This window comes from Anthonomus grandis, chromosome 18, assembly GCF_022605725.1.
Source record: "Anthonomus grandis grandis chromosome 18, icAntGran1.3, whole genome shotgun sequence".
NCBI classification, from domain to species: Eukaryota; Metazoa; Arthropoda; class Insecta; order Coleoptera; family Curculionidae; genus Anthonomus; species Anthonomus grandis.
The window spans coordinates 6,940,303-6,962,427 of NC_065563.1; the positions used below are offsets into that span (position 1 = coordinate 6,940,303).

The 22,125-nt window shown below is 33.2% G+C and overlaps 1 protein-coding gene across 1 annotated transcript in view; it reads right to left on the reverse strand.

Annotated features, from left to right (window-relative positions):
* LOC126746995 (protein phosphatase PTC7 homolog) overlaps positions 1-22,125 on the reverse strand; it is a 109,745-nt gene that overhangs the window by 32,707 nt on the left and 54,913 nt on the right. The window contains exons 3-5 of the mRNA XM_050455463.1: positions 18,572-18,723; positions 8,516-8,680; positions 8,313-8,451 (exon numbers count right to left, since the gene is read on the reverse strand). Of these exons, the coding sequence (XP_050311420.1) occupies positions 8,313-8,451; positions 8,516-8,680; positions 18,572-18,723 (456 nt within the window). The remainder of the gene's footprint in view (positions 1-8,312; positions 8,452-8,515; positions 8,681-18,571; positions 18,724-22,125) is intronic.

Here is a 22,125-nt window from a genome sequence, read left to right on the forward strand (position 1 = left end):
CGTTCACCAAATAAAATAAAAATTACCCGTTATCGGGAAAAAAAACAACAATAAATAAAAGAATTAAAATTAAAAACATAGTACAATAAGGACATCTACGATTTAAAATATAAAATTTATACTTAGGACGATGCAGATTTCTACATATTAAAAGAAGATACTATAAGGAACTATTGTATATTAGCGTTGCGTTAAAGAAAAGATTTTAAATTTTGACTAATACAAATATTATAAGATAAGATGAAAGAGTTAAAAACAATAAAGGTAAAAGTTATTTTCTGGGGCTAATTGAATCAAAAAGCGTAAACTGTCAAACTTAGTTTGCTCATTAATGCATGTGCAGTCTAGGGAGTTTATGGCCCTATTTATTTCAAATGCTTTCAACAAGTCCAATTATAACCCTTTATCACAAACATGCAGAACCTCAGTGTTAGGTACCGGATCAAAATTATGCCCAGAGTCTAATATGTGGTTCGCAAAAGGAGAATTGGTATTGTTAATAAAAGTATTTTTATTTCGCGTGATAAGTCTTAAATGTTCGTTGACTCTGACTTCAATTTTCCTTCCGCTTTGGCCGACATAACAGATATCACATAATGGGTGGGAACAAGTTAACTTGTAAACTCCAGATCGGTGTGTTATCGGTATTTTATCTTTAGTGTTTACTAAATGTTTTGCCAAGTTGTTTTTGGTTTTGAAACAAATATTAGGTTTAGTGAAAAATTGGTCATTGGATTTAAAACACTGTGCGACACTAGAAGAGACGTTGCCAAAGTAAGTAATAGACCGATAAGATCCGAGGGTGTTGGGTTTACTGAGTAATGATTTATTAAGTTTTTTGAAAAAATGTTTGTTGTATAGCTTCTTAATAGCATTTATAGGATATCCATTATTTCGAGCGATTTGTAAAATTATATTATATTCTTTTTTGAAATTAATATCGTTTAGTGGAATATTTAACAATCTATGAAAAAAACAATTAAAAGCGGCAACTTTTTAGCTAAAGGGATGATTAGAGGTAAACGGTATTACTGTATCTGTGGCTGTAGGTTTACATATATTTGAAATTCAAAATGGTTATTGCGATTAGTGATTAAAAGGTCTAAAAATGGCAAACTTGATTCTTTCTCTAACTCGTAGGTAAACTGTATGTTGGGATGAACAGAATTAATGAAATCAACAATCAAGTTTTCTAGGTCGTCTTTGGTTCCATTGAAAATAGCAAAAATGTCGTCTACGTAGCGAACCCACGTTTTGATATGTTTTTTAAATAAATGGTGTTCCGAAATTTGTTGTTCTAGTTTATACATAAACAGTTCGGCTAAAAAAGGTGACAAATTAGAGCCCATTGCTAATCCAGTTTTTTGTTCGAAAAAATTATTGTCAAATTGAAAAAAGTTTTGAAGGAGCACACAATTGACTAGAGAACACAAATCCAAAATGAAATGACTGGGTAAATTAGTGTTAGTATAAAGTAGTTCTCTGAGTATTGAAATGCAATCACTCGGAGGTATTCTCGGAAACAAGTTAGTAACATCAAAAGAAATAAGCCAGGATTGGGGTGGTATCTGGATAGGAAATAAATGTTCAGTTAATTCAAAAGAATTTTTTATAGAGAAAGGATTGTTGAAGTTTAACGTAGAAGGTAAAATAGAAGATAACCAAGAAGAAAGTCTGGAAGCAGGAGAATTCATGTAGGCAACTACTGGACGAACAGGGTAGTTAGCTTTATGTATTTTCGGTAGGCAGTAAAGGAGAGGAGTGGAGGGATTCATGGGAATGAGTTTTCTTTCGGAGATGGAAAAATGGGAATGGAGTCAACTGGCTTTATTTAAGAGTAAACTTTAATAGGGCTATAAACTTGTTCATGAGGTTGTTAGTTAGGTTGCAAAAATTATTGGAATTTAGGAATTGAGTAACCTTAGATAAATAATCTGGTTTGTTCATTATAACATTACAGTTTCCCTTGTCGGCTTTTGTTAAAACTAAACTATCTTTGGCCATCTTATTTTTTAATTGTTTTAAAACTATGTTATTTTTCTTATTATAAAGATGATCAATGTTGTTATCTTTCAAATATTTGTTGATTTTAAAGGATATTTGCCCTCTCATATACACTCTGGTTTGTAAAGTTCATTGGTTTTTAGAATTCTTTCAGCTTCAATTATAAGTTGTTCAGAAACATAATTTGAATCAAAATGTGGTAAGTTGAACTTTAGGCCCATATTTAAAAGATGTATTTCCTGGTTAGAAAGAGCACTATTGGACAAGTTGAGAATACGAGGATGAAATTTATGGGGTTCGGTACTGTTCTTATAGGAATTCGAAAAGTTGTTATTTTGTTTATGCTTTAAATTATGTAGTTTTTTGTTCAAAATTATAAAATGTTCCTTACCCTTTCTACGTACATGTTCAATTATATAAACCAACAAAATATCAAACTTAATGTTGTGTAGCTGCTTAGAAATTAAAGGATATAAAAACTTAAGTTTCTGGTCTATGGAGTTTAAATTAGAGTAATGGTTGCGAATTTCTCGACGTATCCAGGTTTTTTTGGCAATATTTAGTGCTTTACTGGAGCTTCTTGATATAGAGTTGGTTCTAATATTTATATAGTTTGGTGTCAGGTTGTTTCTAAGACATTCATTGTTAAACCAAATCTTCTGGCGTGTCCTGTTTTTCGATATGTTCAAGCTTCTGTATTTACGGACTTGGTAAGCTAGACTGGCTTACAGTAGAAGTACTTACAAATATACTTCCCCTATTTGTAATCTTTATATACGCAATCTCCTACAAAATATGGACTTCTATTCAACTGTCATTAGAATAACCCTGTATTCGATTAGTTTTGTCAACAAATAGGTGACAACTACTAAGGTGAGGTTAGGTGTGGTGTTGCCAGTTCTGTCGTCTACCGCGTTTTGTTACTCTGCAGCTTCAGCCTTGTCCCCAGTGTGGCTGATTCATGAGTGCCTTCTCTAAAGTGGCGAATTCACTCTACATTTTTTTAGTCACGTGAAATGTTAGGTATTATGCGTAAAATAAAATTCACAAAAACGGTTTTTACCTTTCTTGTAACTAAATCTGTTATTTTCGTGCAACAAACATACCGAAGACACCCATAATGTACTATTATTTAGTAATTTTTAGATTTTGGCCCGAATTAAAAATAATACGATTCCGCAGTTTAGCGGCTTTTGTCAAATTTGGCGTATTTTCACCGGTTTTCTTTTTTAATAGCTTAATTTTATCTGGAAAAAATTAATAATGTGGCGGAAGGTGTATTTTGTAAATAGTTTCTTTATAAACACTGTATAGTACTCACAAGTAGCGGTAAACTGATTTATTTAAATTTTTTGCTACTTTTTTTTTGCATAAATTCAATGACAGTCGCTATCTGTCAAATGGGTTGTCGACTCTGGGAGTATGTGTGCAGTGTTTGGTTTGTTCCGTTTTTCTATCACCGCGAGGGGAACATAAGCAATAACACCTCTACAAAAGGACAAAGCGCTTGAAAAAAATTTTGCTCGTGACGTCACGCATTTGGGCCATGCACTTCGGGTTGATTTTCGGGTGAATTCAGCTGTTGACGCTGCCGTTGTTCGTCCACGGAAGGCTGCCTGCAACGCTGCCAGACTTTGCAGATTGCCGTGAACGTTAGGATGACCTATTACTATCTTAAAATAATCAAATCTATACCTTTAACTGCTCTTACTTTACAATTTAGTTAAAAAAAGAGTGCATCCTTATTTCTCTTTTTATAATTTAAACTTCCATTTTTTCAAATTTTATCATTTATCTAATACCTTGCTACTTGCCAATAGGAGTTCTTTCTATATAAATCTGACAACGGCGCATCTACTAGTTGTGCCACCTGATGAAACGAGAGGTTAGGTTGTTTATATTTATGTTCTGTGGTTGCCGGTGTTTCTGACGAGATCCGCAGTAAACATTAGCTAATTTTTGTGTTTTTTTCTAAATTCGAAACTGTTTATTTCCGCGAAACGTGTATGTTATATTTATGTAAACTCTTCGCGTACTTTGAAATCGCAAAATCGTATTTTCGGACTAGAAAAATCCTCGGAGAAACCGGTTCTCCGGCGCACCGGCCGGGCGACGCCGCGGTTTTATTTGTTTATATCAGATTTTAATACTTTAGTTCGTGTTTAATTTAATGTTTTTCTCCTATCTCTCCCTCGGCTTGTAGTTAATACCAGAGTTTAAATATGCCTCAAAAGTGCTGTGTTCCGGGTTGTAACGGAAACTATAAAAACGGACCTAAAGTGCATGTCTTCGGTTTTCTTAAGGATATAAATCTAAGGCGAAAATGAGTCAAAGCCATACACAGAGATGACTTGAGCCCACAAACAACACCAAAGTATGTGAAGCTCATTTTCCTGAAGGTAGTATAATAAAGAGTACTTAAGTTCAAGATTCCAACACAGGTAAAATTTGTACAAAATAATTACTAAAACCACGGCTAAAAGAAGACTGTACACCATCTATTTTTTTAAATTGCCCTAGTTATTTGTCAAAAACTATAAAAATACTGCCAAGTAAAGATGAAAGGTTTAAAAATATTGACGAGTTGAATTTAGCAAAAGCCCTTGAATTAAGCAAAATTGACTTTGGCGAGCATGAGAAACAAAATAATTTTGACAGTTTTGAAGAGTTTATTGAAAAATGTTCTGCTTTTAAACTACCGAAAGATACTGCTCACAGTGAGTCTCAAGACAGCAAAAAGCTAACAATTTTTAAAATTGAATACACACCTGGTCCATGCATAATTGGGCAATTGTTTTTAATTTAAATGTTATTAGGATATAAATATTATATGAAACTTTTTTATATAGCGAGCCAGTTTGTGGTTTAACATCAAAATTTAAAACTCCATATACTTCCCATAGTTTAGATGATTTGTATGCAATACTTGAAGCAATAGACCTTACTATTATTACCCTGCCTTTGGAGGAAAATGTTACCAATAATGACAACCCCGACTGTGACTTAAATCCAAAAACTGCTACCAAGACTGCTACCAAGACCCTTGGCAATACTATTCTCAATCATGTCAAACCATCAAATGACATAAATAAAATGAAATGTGTGTTCAATTTTGTGTCAAACATACTAAAAAGTTTAAAAACATTGAAGACAACAAAATAGTGCATGCTTTAGATTTTATTTGTGAACAATTAGCTTTGCTTATAACTGCAAAGGAAAGGTACAGATATTCAAGTAGTACAATAATTTTGACTTCTATAATCTATACTATTAGTCTTCATGCATACAAGTATTTAAGAGGTTATGGATACCTAATTTTACCACATCCTCAAACTATAATGGGTATTTGTAACAAACACATGACCGATCCCCACATAGATGAAAAAAAAATGTTTTTAACTTATGCCCCAAATGTGTTTAGTTTACTAAAGGATCATGAGAGATTTGGCGACACTACTTTTTGATGAAATTCATATTGACCCTTACATGGACTATAAAGGCAGTAATATCACTGGAACATCAGTCAATAATAAGTCTCTAGCTTCCTCGGCATTTACTTTCATGATTACAAGTGTGTGTTCCAGCTTTTTAGGAAGTAGTTCACATAGCTCCCATCTCCAAAATTACATCAGACATACTTCATAATTTTATTAAGACAATTATTGAAAATTTAGAGGAGATTGGGTACATAGTTTTTTGTGTTACAATAATGCCATTAACGGGAAAGCCATGAGTCATTTTTCAACTGCAGACCAACTTAGCATTGTTTATTCTCATTCCATAGATAATCAGAGACCATTATTTTACCTATTTGACACAGTTCACTTACTTAAATGTGTATTTAATAATTGGCTTAACTCTAAACCAGACCAAAAAATTTTATTTTCCTGATTTTGACACTTTGAAAAAAAAATGTGCTTCTTTTTCTGCAATTAAAGAATTACATGAACTGGAGTATGATAAACTTTTTAAGCTTTTAAAGTCAATATATGATTTATGTGTATATAATAACATTTTTTACTACTTGATGGTATAAAAAAAGTATTATAAATACCTAAATACATATGTTGAATTTTGGCGCAGATGTAGGGGAGTTGGGAGTCTGCATTTAATATTACACCATAATATTTAATCTGACATTCAACCAGAACTAAAACATACCTTTGAATGTTTCCTGAACTCTATTTTATTCCTAGCATTTTTTAAAATAAGCCAAATATTGAGATATTAGCATATGAAATCCCTTGGTTTTTAAAAATCGGTGGCTCACATCGATGACGTCACGCGCCAAGCACTAAGGCCTTGTCTTTGAGTGGGTGTTGACATAAGTCGCTGCGCACAGACCACAGATATACCCAACCCAACCCAACCATCAACACCCACAACCATCAACACCCACCCAACTGGTGGTGTTGATGGAATGGGATGAAATGGGTTGGGTTGGGCTTGTGGTTGTGGTGGGTTGAATCTTAAATTGCTCAAGCACCGCTCATCAAATTTTGCGTATTTTTACAATTTTTTTTAAATGGCCAAATTTTACCAAAAAAAAAAAAAGTGGCGGAATGATACGATATAATTCGCCGCGAACATGTGAATTTACATAGAACTTAAAAAAAAAAGAAATTTTAAAAATTATGTATGATAAATGATAACTGACACTTTAAGTGATATGTAATGAAACTAATGTATAATGTTATGATTATACACTAGTTTCATTCATCATTTTTTATATGTTATGATAATGAATGACTAAAAAAATACAGAGCGAATTTTCCACTTTAGAGGAAGCACTCATGAGTCAGCCAGACTGGAGACAAGGCTTCAGCTGCAGAGTGACAAAACGCAGTCGACAACAAAACTGGAAACACCACACCTAACCTCACCTCAGTTGTCACCTATTTGTTGACAAAACTAATAGTATACAAGGTTATTCTAATGATTAATCGCGTCCTATAGTGAGTGATGTAGTGCGTGATAACACCCCCTTCGTGATAAAATTTGGCTTTCCGCCACTCTTGATGAAAAATATATATCGAAATCTACCCATTTTGCAAAAAACCCGACCATTTTTCGTTAGTTTTGACAAAAGCCGCTAAACTGCAGAATTACCTCGAATCCTACATAAATATTCATAAAATTCGCGCGGTCTACCAACATTCGTTCTGGTAGTTTGGAATCTTCCAAATTCCCGGAGATGCCGATGAGAGTTGCTAAAAGTTGTGCAGTTGGCAGCCGACGATGAGGAAATCTTAGGAGTACATCCTACGAGCTTCAAGCGCGTTTCCATCAGCCAAACCATAAACAAAATGAATGTCTGCAAGGTGCTCAAATGAAAATGGTTCATTTTCCATTATTAAAAGAAAAGAAAAATTAAGAACAACCACACATAAAAAACTAAACCGACTGTAAACACCTAAACGTCAATAATGACAAATATGTCGTGGTTATAGAAAAAAACAAATTACTGCTAATAACGGTCACAGTCCCCTACTTACTTACTTGTTTTAATAGGGCCAGGCACAGATTAAAATCTTTGCACTCTGAAGAAAAAACACTTCAGGGGTATCTTTGTAGTAAGATATTTAACAAATATTTTGACAGAATAGCGTTAGTCAGTGTATAGACTGGAACTCTGTGGCAACTCAGCTAAAGCATCAGATACCACCATATTGCAAAAAAATCAAATCGCTAAGAGCACTCGATCACACGGAGGAAGAGCACTTATGACACAAGTTATTTGAAAGTGTCTTTCTTCTTGGTCATGAACTCAGATAAAACAGTTTTTAATACACGGATTTTCATGACTTATTTAATGAAAGCTAAAAAACTTCCCAAAGAAACTTCTAAAACAAAACACTAGAACACTAGAAGTGGAGTTAACCGTTATCTAAAGAGTCTCTTGTTTTAAACATGATTTTTAAAAACTTGCATAAAAAAGTTTCGAATGCTCGGATTTTCATGATATTTGCAATCAATGCTGAAAAACACCGCAAAAACTTTTCAAACAAAAATGAAGTCGATATGAGCACTTGAAGTTGCGTTACGACCCAAGTTATATAAAAGTGTCTTATCAAAAATTTGCATGAACGAAGTTTCTAGTGCATTGATTTTCGTGATTTTTTTGACCACAGCTGAAAAACACTGCAAAGAAACTCTTAAAACAAAAATCAAGTCGCTCTGAGCATTAGAAGTAAATTTATGACCCAAGTTATCTAAAACTGCCTTTCATTTTAATAGATTTTTTCCCTAATATTTGTGATAACCCCCGTAGGTCCGATAGATAAAAATATGCAAAAAAAAATCTGTACCTATCGTATTAATCCCGTTAGCAAAAGCCCGTTCGGCAAACGGAGATACGAAACTTTCGTCAAACGAAAGACTACGGGCCATCCAGGCGATCGAGTTCGCCACCATTTGGAGTCTGCTTGCGCACCTTTCGCCTTGACACTAGAAAAAAAAAACGGTTATTAATTATGCTTATTCGAGAAAAATTTACTAATTAATTAATTACCTTAATAAGTTCGTTCAAGATGATATTTTGCGGCAAATTGTCGAATACGCCGTCGGTGGCGACCAGGATGACGTCGCCGTCTTCGACGCGGATATTGTCGCTGGACGCCGACTCTGGACGGTCGCTTAGCACGTCAGCCCGGTAACCGGGAGGTGGCAGTGAGAGCTATAAGAGAAAAATCATTAAAATCAACGAAATCTGGTAATTCTGATCACCTGTATGAAGCTTGTATGGTGAAAATCGGAATCGTATGTCGGCCATCCTGCTTGGCAAAATTGACAGGGACCTGACAGACAGTTGTTGACACTGAGTGATAGAAAATCATTTGCCATTGTCATACCGTTTGAGTTTTTCATTTCAATGAATGCAAGCGTGGGTTGAGTTTGCGATTTGTTTTAAGGGATGTTATTTTAAATTCATGACTTTTTTTCTAAAAAGTTCTCTTTCAATATTGGAAGTAATGTTTTAATTAATTTGCAGCAAGCAATTCCAGGTATCTGGTAAGAAAATCTGATTTTATTTATTACTATTATGGTTTTGTATTGTCAGTCTTTAATAAAATCAAATTCAGGGCGTATTGGCCTCCTTTTTCCGGACACCCTGTATAGCAGGAACAAGACAGGACCCAAAACAGAGCCCTGTGGGACCCCACAGTTAACTTCCAATGACAAGAACCTTGCTCCCGAACACACAACATGTTGATAATGGCAATCGAGATAAGATCGAAACCAGGAAAGAGCCAGGCCTCGAAAGCCACATCTCTCGAGCTTTAACAGCAGTATTTGGTGATCCACACACAATCGAAAGCCTTAGATAGATCACAGAACACCGCCGGCATCAACCCTCCCTGATTCAATTTAAAATATACACCGTCAAGAAATTATTACAATTTGTATTGTATTATAAATTAACAGTGTTAATTATATATGAATTGTATTAATTCCTAGAAATCTGGTATTTTTATTTTCCAGATAATTAAATAATATCATCATCCTGTACCTTGATTGATAATATATTCACTAACGCTGCACTGTTTTCAACTGAAACCTTTGAAGTACCGTTTTCTGATCATTGTGCTCAGATACTGAGTTTTGACTTGGGAAACCCAATCAGTCACGATTTAAGCAAATTTTCTATGAGTTCTAGATCCTTTTCTGATGAAAAAATAGCGTATATTTTAACAACTTGTTATCTAAAGAACATTGGCTGTCAGTTATTGAGACTCTGGATTTTGAAAGTAAATTTTCTTACTTCTTTGACACGTTTTCCAGTTTATTTAATCTGATCTTTCCTTATGTAAACAAATCGAAGCCATATCACAGAAAATCTCATCAGTGTTTAACACCATTGATAATTAATGAGGGCAAGCAATTGAGGCTACTTCATACTCAACTAAAGACCGTTCATGACCATGAGTTACTGACATCCTATAGAAGGAGATTGAAGGTACATAGAGAAAATATCGTAATGCTAAAAAAGCCTATCATTCAACAAAGTTGCTTACTTCTAACAAGGGGGGTCTTAGGGGAGTCATTTTGGCCAGAAGGGGTGAGCTTTCAAAGGTTTGACTTTTCTCTTGGGCGAAATTTTTTAGACAAACGTCAAAGTCAATTGATCACAAGTTAGTACCTGATATTTGTACATCCTCCAAACCAAAAAGTAAACAAATCACCATAAACCTAAAAAACTCAAAGGATAGCAAGAAATTGCCAGATGGTCCAAACGGGGACAGTATATACTCATTGAACCTGAATGTTCGGAGCATAAATAATAAATCACTTCAATTAGAAGTGCTTTTGGCCAAAGAAGGGCCTGATATTTTTTGTATCTCTGAGCATTGGCTACAGGGCAATGATATACAGTCTTTGGCCCTAATGGACTATCGACCAATTTGTTATTCATCTCGAACTGAGTTTAGAGGAGGAGGAACTGCCATCCTTGCAAAAACAAATACAGTTTTCCATCCTTTAATTGTTAAAACAACTTGTTGTTGAAAAACAGTGTGAATTTTGCGTTTGTCAGTGTCTTATTTTAAATAGGTCTTATTATTTTGTTTGTCTGTACAGATCACCCTCGGGTAATGTTAGTACTTTCTTGTCCATTTTAGATGAGTTGCTACACACTATATACATGGCCAACAGGTATCTGGTAGTCTGTGGAGATTTTAACATTAACTTTTTAGTAAACGATCAGAACTCCTCTCTTACCAAACAATTATTAGCTAGCTATGGTTTAGCACCACACATAAAGGGCAAAACTAGGGTGGTAGGACAATTTGGCTCTCAAATTGATAATATTTTTAGCAACTTGGCTAAGTGTCAGGTAACAAGTAATACATTATTCTCAGATATATCAGATCATTATGGTCAGAAACTCCATATAGAAATGCCTAAAGAGAGTAAAAAGCCAGTATTTATAAAGAAACGTTCATACACAGAAAACAACATTAAGAAGTTTAATGATCTTTTAACACATGAATCCTGGGAAGATGTATATAACTGCACTGAAGTCGATCTAAAATATGATTGCTTTTATAATATTTTCTATTACTATTTTAATGTAACATTTCCTCTAAGTAGCCACAGAATAAAGGATCCTGATAAAAAATTGGTAAACTCTGAAATTAAAAATTATTCTAGTCATATTAAAGATCTGTATGTATGGTACAAGGAAACAAATAGTGAGGCAGTTTATAATCAATATAAAAAAGAAAAAAAAGAATATAAAAAATTTATTTCTAACTATAAAACTTCTTTAAATGAAAACAAGATTATCTGTTCAAATAACAAAACTAAAACTGCTTGGACTATTTTCAATCAATGCTCAAATAAGTCAAAGTCATCTAAACCTGTCACCCTAAATACTAGCAATAATGAAATTATTGAAAATTTGGATGAGATAGCCCACATATTTTTGAAGAAATTTAATGCTTCATCTCTTACTCCTTCAATTTCTGGTCAATTGCCTAAAGGAAGCCACATCCCCACTATTTTCCTCTTTCCCACAGATTCAAAGGAAGTTCAGCATATTCTATCAGCCTTGCCAAATAAATACTCTGCTGGTCTTGATGAAATACCAATAAACATACTCAAAAAAGTTAGTCACCATATAGATGTGCCTCTAGCTCACATAATAAATGCCTGTCTACACATGGGAATCTTTCCATCTAAACTAAAAAAGGCAAAAGTTCTTCCAATTTTTTAAAAATAAGGGTGATGAGCAGGATGTAGAAAACTATCGACCAATATCTCTCCTTTCTTCAATATCAAAAATCTTTGAGCGAGTCATTTATATCCGTATTATGAACTTTTTAAAAAGGTAAACTAACAGATAGCCAGTTTGGTTTTAGGCCCAATCATTCAACCCAGTTGGCAGTTTACAAGCTTATATCCTTTGTGATTGAAAATGTTGACAAAAAAGAAAAAGTTGCCGGACTCTTTTTCGATTTATCGAAAGCATTCGACACAATCAACCATGGTCTACTGCTGTCAATCCTTGAAAATTGTGGACTGAGGGGAAACTGTGCCAGACTTATAGCCTCTTATCTAGATCAGAGGGAACAAACAGTTTGCCTTGGCTCTGGTAATGGTACATATGTTTACTCAGCGTCATCCTTGGTGGTACAGGGAGTGCCTCAGGGTTCAATCCTAGGCCCAGTACTATTCATATTATATGTAAATGGTCTCAGAGAGTGTTTTCCAGGGTGTTTGATCAACCAATATGCTGATGACACTTCCATAATCTTGTCAGAACACCTGATTGAAGAACTATCTGTCAGAGCTTCTCAGGTGGTAGAGAGGATGCAGGAGTGGTGTGACAATCATGCTCTGAAGCTAAATGCTGATAAAACCGGGCTAGTGACATTCTCCAAAACTTTACCTCAAAATTCCTTGGTATACAAATTGACTCCTATCTCACATGGGTTCTTACACATAGACACTCTTAGCAAAAAACTAAATAGTTTCTGCGCGTTAATAAGGCGTCTACGAGAAGAGCTTTCCCTAAATTGTCTGAAGCAAATTTACTATGCATCGGTCCAATCTCTAATCACTTATAGTGTGATGTTTTGGGGATCTTCAACTGACGCCGTGTCAGTCTTTATAGCACAAAAACGGATCATAAGATGCATGCTCAGACTCACACCACAAACGTCTTGTAGGACTTATTTTACTAAGCTTGGTCTACTCACTGTTCCAGCTCTGTACATTCTTATGTTAGCTATTTTTGCAAAGAAACACCTGCATCTTTTTCAAACTAATGAAGATCATTATGCTGAGGGTATGTCTATTGTGACAAGGGGGAGAGCTGAACTGAGTGTCCCAACTCATCACTCTGCCTTTTTTCAAAGATCTCCTGCCTTTGCTGCTATTAAAACATAATATAATAGATTACCTCTCGCCCTAAGGCAAGAGAAAAATATCATGAAGTTTAGGAAAGACACTGCAAGGTATCTGTTGGGCAAGTGTATCTATAGTTTCGATTTACAATTTTAAATGTGTATTATGATTAATATTAAGGGTTTGTTTATTAATTTATTTTTTTTTATATTGTATCATACTTGAGATATATGTGGTAAGGTAATGCAGCCAATATTATGTCCAACATTATCTTTTTGTTCTTACTATTTTTATTAGCAGTATTTACTGTGTAGATGTTATCAAATTTTAATTTTGTTCGTTTTGTGACGTTGCTATTGTCTATTTAAATTAGATCTTGAAAGCAATAAAGAAATGATTATTATTATTATTATTATTATAAAATCTTCCTCCAGGAAAAAGTCATCCGGTGTAGACGAGGTACCTTGTTACTTATTGCTAGCATGTGCTGAGCATATTATCTCTCCACTTACCTACCTTCTAAATTTATCATTTCACTTTGGCTATTTTCCTAAAGAGCTAAAATCAGCTGTTGTCATACCTCTTCATAAAAAGGGGGAGACAGCAGAAGTGAGTAACTATAGACCTATTGCTCTCCTCTCTGTATTCTCAAAGATCTTTGAAAAATCTTTTAAAAGAAGACTTATTGCATTTTTAGATTCTTTTGCTATACTGTCATGTCATCAGTTTGGATTCAGGTCTGGACTCTCTACATCAGTTGCTATAATATCTCTTTATACAAATATATTGAATAATTTTGAATTGAAATTAAAATCTGTTGGTATCTTTTTTGATCTTACTAAAGCATTTGATACCATTAATCATGCTTTACTATTAAATAAGATCTTTCATTATGGTATAAGAGGTCCGGCTTATAAATGGCTTGAATCATATTTGACAGGTAGAACCCAGGCTGTTAGATTGAGAGTTAGTGGTCAGGTGACCATATCTGATTGGGCAACTGTCGTTACTGGGGTTCCACAGGGTAATGTTCTTCCCAAGTAACAATTTAGGTTCTAAAAAGGTTATAAATAACTCCTAGAACCTGTTTAAGAAAAATTATTGATTATGCCATTAAGCACAAACAACGTTATTTATTAGCCCGCATAACCTCCTGTAAAAAAAGGCCCAGGCCTAAAGAGGTTGTCGTTGCCAATAGGCCCTGGCCAATTTGAAACCAGATCGCATATCACAGAACCTATATAGCTAATAGAAATAACCTTTATCGAACCCGAAGATGCCTAAAAGTAACCTGTGTAGAACCTAAAAGCTTTTACGCCTACCTGTTTACAACCCTTTAGCAAAGTCCTTTTAGACTTTTAGGTGGTTATATAGTTTGGCCTGTTCGCCGACTTTTGGCATTTCAGATACATATTGAAGTATTAAAATTTTACCATTTAGTTTTAAATATGATACAGCCAGGGTAAAAATAAGACAACGCCAAAATAAAAAGCAATGGCGACATTTACACAATCAGTAAGTATGACTTTATTTTAGAAAAAAATATATTATACTGGAATAGATGACCGATTTTCATTGCGCACACCAGTTTCTTGAAAAAGTTGGGTGTAATTTAACTGTAAAACACGCGCGCCTTTGATATCTTACAAATTAAACATTATTCAGTGCCAATAAAAAAATAAAAAATTAATATATTTTTATTTCTGAGATGCTTTAGTGATAATATGTACTTAAATGCTCCAGTGTCTTTATATATTATCTAAATTGTTTACATATTACATTATTTTTGCCTGTATTTGAATAAGCTTATAAAAATGAAAGAATTACATTTTTTCTTCAAAATGGACGCCTAGCAGGGTATGCTTTTAAGCTGCTATAATAACTTAAGTAAGTATCAAAAGCTATGTCATAGGACAAAAGGCTTAAATGCCAGTGGGTTTTAAAAAAAGCTAAAACAGAGCTAACTAGCATCTTCCAGGACTTATAGGCCACTTTTAATAACCAATTAGCTGGCAAAGTCTGGGCGAATTTCAATAAATGGCTTTTCGGCATTTAGTAGGATCTATTGGCATTATTTATTTCTTGAGTCTTCTTTATTGCAATTCAGTTTGCGTTTGGTTTTGGTGGTTCCAGTTACTGTGAAAATAAAAGTGTGTTTTTTTAACGTTCAAATTGCATACAGGGCTGTATTTAGGTACATAAAAAGGTAAGTTCATTTTAGTTCATATAATAAAGATAGGCAAAGCGATTTTGATAAAGATAAATACAGATTGTTGCAAGTTTAGAGGTTATGAGTACCAAATCATTTTTCTCTTAAGACACCCATGCAATATTTCAATTCAAAGTATATTAGCACCACAAAAAAATTGAAAAAATATAATGATTGTAAGATTGTATGTATTTCCAATAAATTAATACGATGTGAATCCCCGAAAATCAACACTGTCAGATGTTATTTTCTGCCAACAATCGACGACAACCAACCTAATGCGAGACGATCCGGTGTTGCCATGTCTTGTTGCTAAAGGACCGTTTATACTTAATATTAACGCTAATGCTATGGGATCGTTTAAATTTTTGAGTAACGTTCGGATTCATGCTTATTCGTGCTGTTGAGGATAAACGTCACAAATAAGTCGTGAACGTTCACAACACTAGTCATAACAAATTACATTTTTTATTTAATTTTACTCTTTTTTAATGGGTTTTGACTTTTTAAAGTTAAAAAAAAAGTTTCAACAATAAAGGTAATTTATGTTTGGATTTTTTGATTAGTAAATTTAATAAATACAAAAATATAATACATATAAAAAGCAGATTTTTAAATATTTAAAACTTAAAAATTGTATAGTATTGGACTTCATATTTTGGTTACTGTGAGCAATCATACCTACTTTAATCCTTGTATTAACACTACATTTTTGTCTTTTCATAATATATACCAATTATCATTGGCTTACATAACATTTGATTGACGTTGAATAGTATGGGCCAAAATTCGTATTTCGAGGAGTTGAAAATCGGCAATCTGTCGATGTTAATATTTATAGAAATATTTTGGTTTTTTTCTATGTTATGATATATTTCTTGCAAGCACTTAGTTAATCCATTATGCCAATATTGACCTCCCGCAATATCCCGTAAATTTATTTTACATGGAGTAGCCAAAAAGTTCTAGAACCCTTCGGAAACTTGACCTCTGTATTTTTATTTAAAATTTTTAAAAGATCTTTAATGGAAACGTGTCTAATGTTATATTTCAGTGTCTTTTAAATTTCACCAATCTTTTAAATCTTGACTAAAATCAAATTTCTTAAAGTCATTAATTTCATCATCTTCATTCCAATCCATCGATGAACTTGGTTGTTCTGAAGCCAGTTTTTCTGTTAAGCCACTGGTACTGGCATCGTGAATATCTGATTCTAGAGGATCAGGTTCAATGCCAAGACCGCCATCAGTTAAATTACGAGAATTATCTTCTTCCGGTGTATCTATTGCAAACTAATTTTTTTTTTTATATCGTTATAATCTACCAAAATTGTCAATATTTTATTTGTCATATTTACCTGACCAGTTGTAATTCGTTGGAAATTTCGCTTCACTTTTCTTTTAAAATTACCACTTCTTACAATTTTGTGCCAAGACATCCCTGTATTCTAAGAATAAATGACGTAGAATTTAATAGTCGCGACCGTCCGCAAACTGTGTTTTATTGTGACTAGTTGGTTAAACTTATCCTATAAAATTATCTTATTATCCATATGACTTTTAGCAAGTCCTTTAGGTGTTAAAAAATACTATATTTTCCGGAATAGGCCGTATAAAGTGCCAAATAGTTAGGCAATTAATTCAAGACCATATGGTTCTGAATAGGTAATTTTAATGCTAAAATCGTTCTATATTGGAATTTTGATTGCCAAATTAATGCTGAAATATAACCTCTCCAAAACCTTATTATCTCAAAACCATCAAGCCCTCGTGTTATTGTTGACACTTGACTAGAACTAATTAGATTTTTAATTTACCTAAGGTTCCTAGTTCCTATTAGCACAAAATTTAACCTAAATAGTTCCATCACGCAAGCCAATGACTATTGCAGAACCTTGGTGCGGCTAAAAGGCAACTTTAAAAACCAACTGCTTGAGAAAATGTTACTTGGGTTGGGCCCATTTTATTTTTACTTTGTATTAATGACTTGCCTCTCCTGGTTAATGACAGCTACATAACACTTTTTGCCGACGATACATCAGCGGTTGTCTCGGGTACTGACTATCAGTCTATCCACTCAAAAGCCACCAAGTGTATGGTGTTTGTTTGAATAGTCTGAAAACCAATTTCATTGTTTTCACTCCGATTCGAGCTATTCAGGACCGGAGCTTACTCCTTAGAGAGCAGTCATCAAGTAGCCTGATCCAACAACACTCCACCAAGTTCTTGGGAATTGTAATCGATAGACATCTATCGTAGGATCCTCAGGTGGAATCTGTGTGCAATAGATTATCCCGCAGCAATTATGCCATCTTGCAACTTCGAGACTATGTGGATGCATATACACTTAAAAGCTTTTATTATGCCTCAGTGCATTCCACTCTATCCTATGCCTTATTAGCTTGGGGTAATTCCTCCAGTATTGGGAGAGTGCTAATAAATCAAAAGCGCATTGTACGTACGACGTTTAGACTTTCCTTCAGAGAAACTTGCCGTGGTACTTTTAAAAAAGAAAAAATCCTAACTATAATTAACATCTATATCTTGGAGTGCGCATGTCGTACATACAAATCTTTCAAACTACATCAGATCTGGAGATCTTAATTTTTATGAAACTCGAAATGCAGATAAATTATACATCCCTTTTACCCGGTTGTCGCAGGTACAGGATGGTCCGGAAATTACATCTCTTAAAATTTTTAATCATCTGCCATGTAGAATAAAGAGAGCTAAGACTTTTCCAACTTTTAAGAGGGCTCTTAGGACCATGTTAGCTGACTGTTCTTTTTATTCGTTGACAGAGTTCTTTAACTGTAGATTTATTGACTAAATTAAGTTAAATTTGTTTCCTTTCTTATCTTTGCAATTTTATACTATTTTTATTAGCATTGTAGTTTTTTATTGACAATTCCTATACATTGTTATGATGTCGATGGAAATAAATGATTTGATTTGAATATATTTCTATTTACATAAAATCATACAGTTGTATTTTATTTTTATACCTGTAATTTAAACATTATTTGTAAAGGAACATTATGTTTTGCATGTGACATATATGTGTCCAAATTACCCCGAGGACATTTTTTGAAGTAGAAAAAGTGTTTAATTTGTACAAAGGTTATTCAATTCTTTTAGTTCCAATAGTTAAATTTCTTCTTCTTCTTCTTCCTCAAATACAATGGACTCGCGTCGTATTTCGACGGCCGCCCAATAATGTTAAATTTACAGGTTATATTTTATGCCTGTTTGACCAATTTAGGAAACAACATCAAATTGAACAGTCAGCAACTCTCTTTCAATAACCTAGAGAATTTCTTCCAGTTAACGATACAACCCTCATTTCCCGATGTTTTCATGTTTTGTAATTGTAAGTATAAAGATATACGAAGAAAAAGATCCTTTAATTGCACACAAATTTGAGCAAAAAATGGCTCAAAAAGGAATTAGGAGGATTCAATAACAAATGATTAATGTACTTGTATTTAACTCAATTCAACTTGCAATTTACCTGAAAAGGCGTATTAAAATAGTGTTGTTGTTCCTCTGAACGTCTGATCACACGACCCCTTCTCACGACCATAAATCCACTATCTCCGATATTCGCTGTGTATAACGTACTGTTCTCCCGGTTCAAAAGTACCACACAAGCTGTGCTACTACCTGTAAATAACAAAATAATTAGAGTTTTAATTACGTACTACATTTCAAAATTAACATTAAATTGGCAAACTTATGCGTGTTTTAAAGAACTCCAAGCCAATAATATTCAGTCACGAGATCCCTTTCAAGCGAATATAACGATAATCATATGGTTTTTGACGAAAACCGCGGTATAAATAGAAAATTTCGATATGGTTTAAATGCATTTCAGGTGCCAGAAATTGAAAAATGTGAAAGTATGGTTACGAGAATTCAATTACGCCTGACTGGGCTATTATTTATTTTTTTATTTAACCTTATGCTGGCCCGTAAACAAATTTATTAAAAACAAATTAAACGAGAACATTGATTGGGCAAGCGGCGTGACGAAAACGTTTCTGCTACAATCACAATAGATTTAACATCAAAATAAACAAAGATGAAAGTACAAGTTTTAATTGACTTGTGGACGAGAACTATTAGTGTTAGACATAATCTTGTCATTTTTAAGTCCAAAAATCAGGCTAACCAGACGAGAAAAACAATGATTTTGGACTTTCGTCGGCAAATAATGTTATCTTCATGCTAAATTGAGCATGAAACAGATTTGCTAATTTTATAGGTATAATATCCAGATGCTTCTTTGGTGTGAAAGAGCTGAATTGACTTATAAGTCAAGATCTTATAAGGTTGTTATATGGATTGAATTTATAGTTTTGCGTTAGGTTCAATTCAACTAAACATACTACATAATACCCAATGAGATGAGTTATAACTAGTAGTATACCGGGTGCCTTAGGAAAGTGGTTCGCCCCTATAACTTTTTTTAATTTTTTATGTTAAAAAAAATTACATTTGGTAAATGAGTGTAGCATCCAAATTTCTTGGGATTGGCTGACGTATTCAGTTGTTTTCTGTCACTTCCGGTTTAACAGGAAATGATCCTAACTTTCTTATTTTAAATGGGATCCCCCAACTTTTTTAACATATTTTGATAGGAAATTATACGTTAAGAAAAAAGTCAACTTTTGACATCTAATCTTTAATTTATTTAATTTAGTGCCATGAATAATTTCAAATCGTTAATTTTACATCAAATAGTCCTAGAAAGACGATGAGAGATGGCGCACTGCTTGAAAATAATTTTACCAGCCGTTTATCACATTATTAACCAAAGAGCGGTCCGAGTGTCTTGTCGAGGAGTTTTTGCGTGGTTAATTTTTTTTTTTTTTTTTTTTTTTTTTTTTTTTTATTTATTATCTGGGTATATTTTTATTATTATTATTATTATTATTATTATTATTACTCTCGGATATATTACATATAAGCTTTTACAAAGTATGTGTAATAAAATCCAATAATTATAATCTATCTCAGTACATTTTAAGGTGCACCTAGGTAACCAAATACCTGTATGTGCAAAAAATCAAAAACAATTTTATAAAAATAAATATTTAAACAAAATATGTCCCATCCACTAACTATTGCAAAGTTTCCATTTAACACCCAATAAATAATTAAACATTAGAAAACAAAAATCTTTCACGATCACGTATGAATACCTAAAGCTATGAAATATGAAAATTAATTAACAGTAAGTAGTTTTTTAAATACATGTAAATGATCATAAATGTAATCTTGAGTTTAGTTGTGGGATGGGATCGAAGGAATAAAAACAACGTCACTTTATGTTCTGGCCAACGTTTCGCAATAATTTTATTGCTTCATCAGGGCCCTAAGGTAACAAAAAAGACACAAAAAAAAAGGATTATTATATATAAACAATATTTAACTTTTTGGGGTTATGTTAATACCACCAAAAAAGAAAAAAAGAAAAACAAAAAAACAACAAAATCTTAGATTTGAATTAAAAAGATACACAAAAAAAAAAATGATAAAATTGCTTACATAACAGTGTGATTTTGCTTGTCATAAAAAATCATGTTTACAGGACACACAGGTAACATAGAATATATAAAATTTTTTAACAAAAACGGTTTAAAATGATGGGTTGTATCACAGACAGTTACTTTAAAATTGATTCTACGGTGTACAAAAATAATTTAGCATCTAGCCAGAAAAACCGGGTATGCGAGAACACAATAGACGCATTCTTTTTTGCGATAAGAACCAAAACAGTCCCAAAAGTTTACATTTTGATTTGATCTATTAGATTAAAATAAGAAGAACTTAGATTGTCTATATCCGTTCTTTTATTTACCGCATTATTATGTTTTTTTATGTTTATCATTTCGGCTAGAAGTCTCTTTTTAAAAAACTGCTGTTGGCCCATAATTGTAGTCTTGCCAAAATTAAAATTGTGTCCTGTATTCATTTTGTGCTCAGCTAAAGCAGTAGGGTTTTTTTTAAGGGCTAAATTCCTACAATCATACTCATGCTCGTATAGGCGCTGCCTCAAATATCTACCCGTCTGACCAATGTAACACACATCACACCCAGAGCAAGGTATTTTATAAATAATGTTAGAATGTAAATCAAAGGCGTCTTTAGTTTTAAGCTTCGTAAAGAAATATTTTCTTACCGAGTTTTCATTTTTTTCTAAGATTTTAATTACGTCAGATTTTGATTGTATGGTCTTTTTAATTTTATGAGAAAGTGTGTTAATGTAAGGAATCTTGAAATAAGCCAATTGATTATTTTCATTGTTTCGTGTAATATTTTGAGTAATGTTCTCGGTGTGGTTAATTATTTTTTTAATAATTGATAGGGGGTAGTTGTTTTTCTTTAAAATTGTCTGAACATAATGAAGGTTTTTTTTATGATATTCTGGACTAGAAAGTCTCAAGCACCGATGTTTTAGGTTTTTTATTACATTTATTTTGTGTGTCATAGGATGTTCTGAAAAATAATTTAAAATGCGTTCTGAAAAAGTTGGTTTTTGATACCAATCTGTTTTTATGGTACCATCTGTGGATCTTATGACTTTAACATCCAAAAATGGAAGACTACAGTTAATTTCTTGTTCGATAGTGAATTGTAAACGTGGATGTAAATGTAATCCCCAGATATTTTACAAAATTTTTTGACAACTTTTGTATGTCTAATATATGGTGGTAATAAGTTGTACAGTTTGGGTGCGTGGTAAAAAATTGATTTTAATTTCATAGTAGTGGCAACAGTTGGAATTGATAAGTGTCTATTTACATTTAATCTAGTCTGATACTGATGATTAACAAAGTTCTTAAATTTATTCGACTTGTGAACATATATACAGAGCGACCAACAGTATAATGTGCGTACGTCAAAAATATTTCTGGAATAAAGTAATGCAGTAGAAAATCTTTTGTTTTTTTTTGAAAATAACTTTTAAAATGTAGTTTTGGGTAACTTTTAAAGAAGTCAATGTGTTTTGGTATATCCCACCCCAAAGAATTAGACCATACCTTAGTAGTGATTCCACAA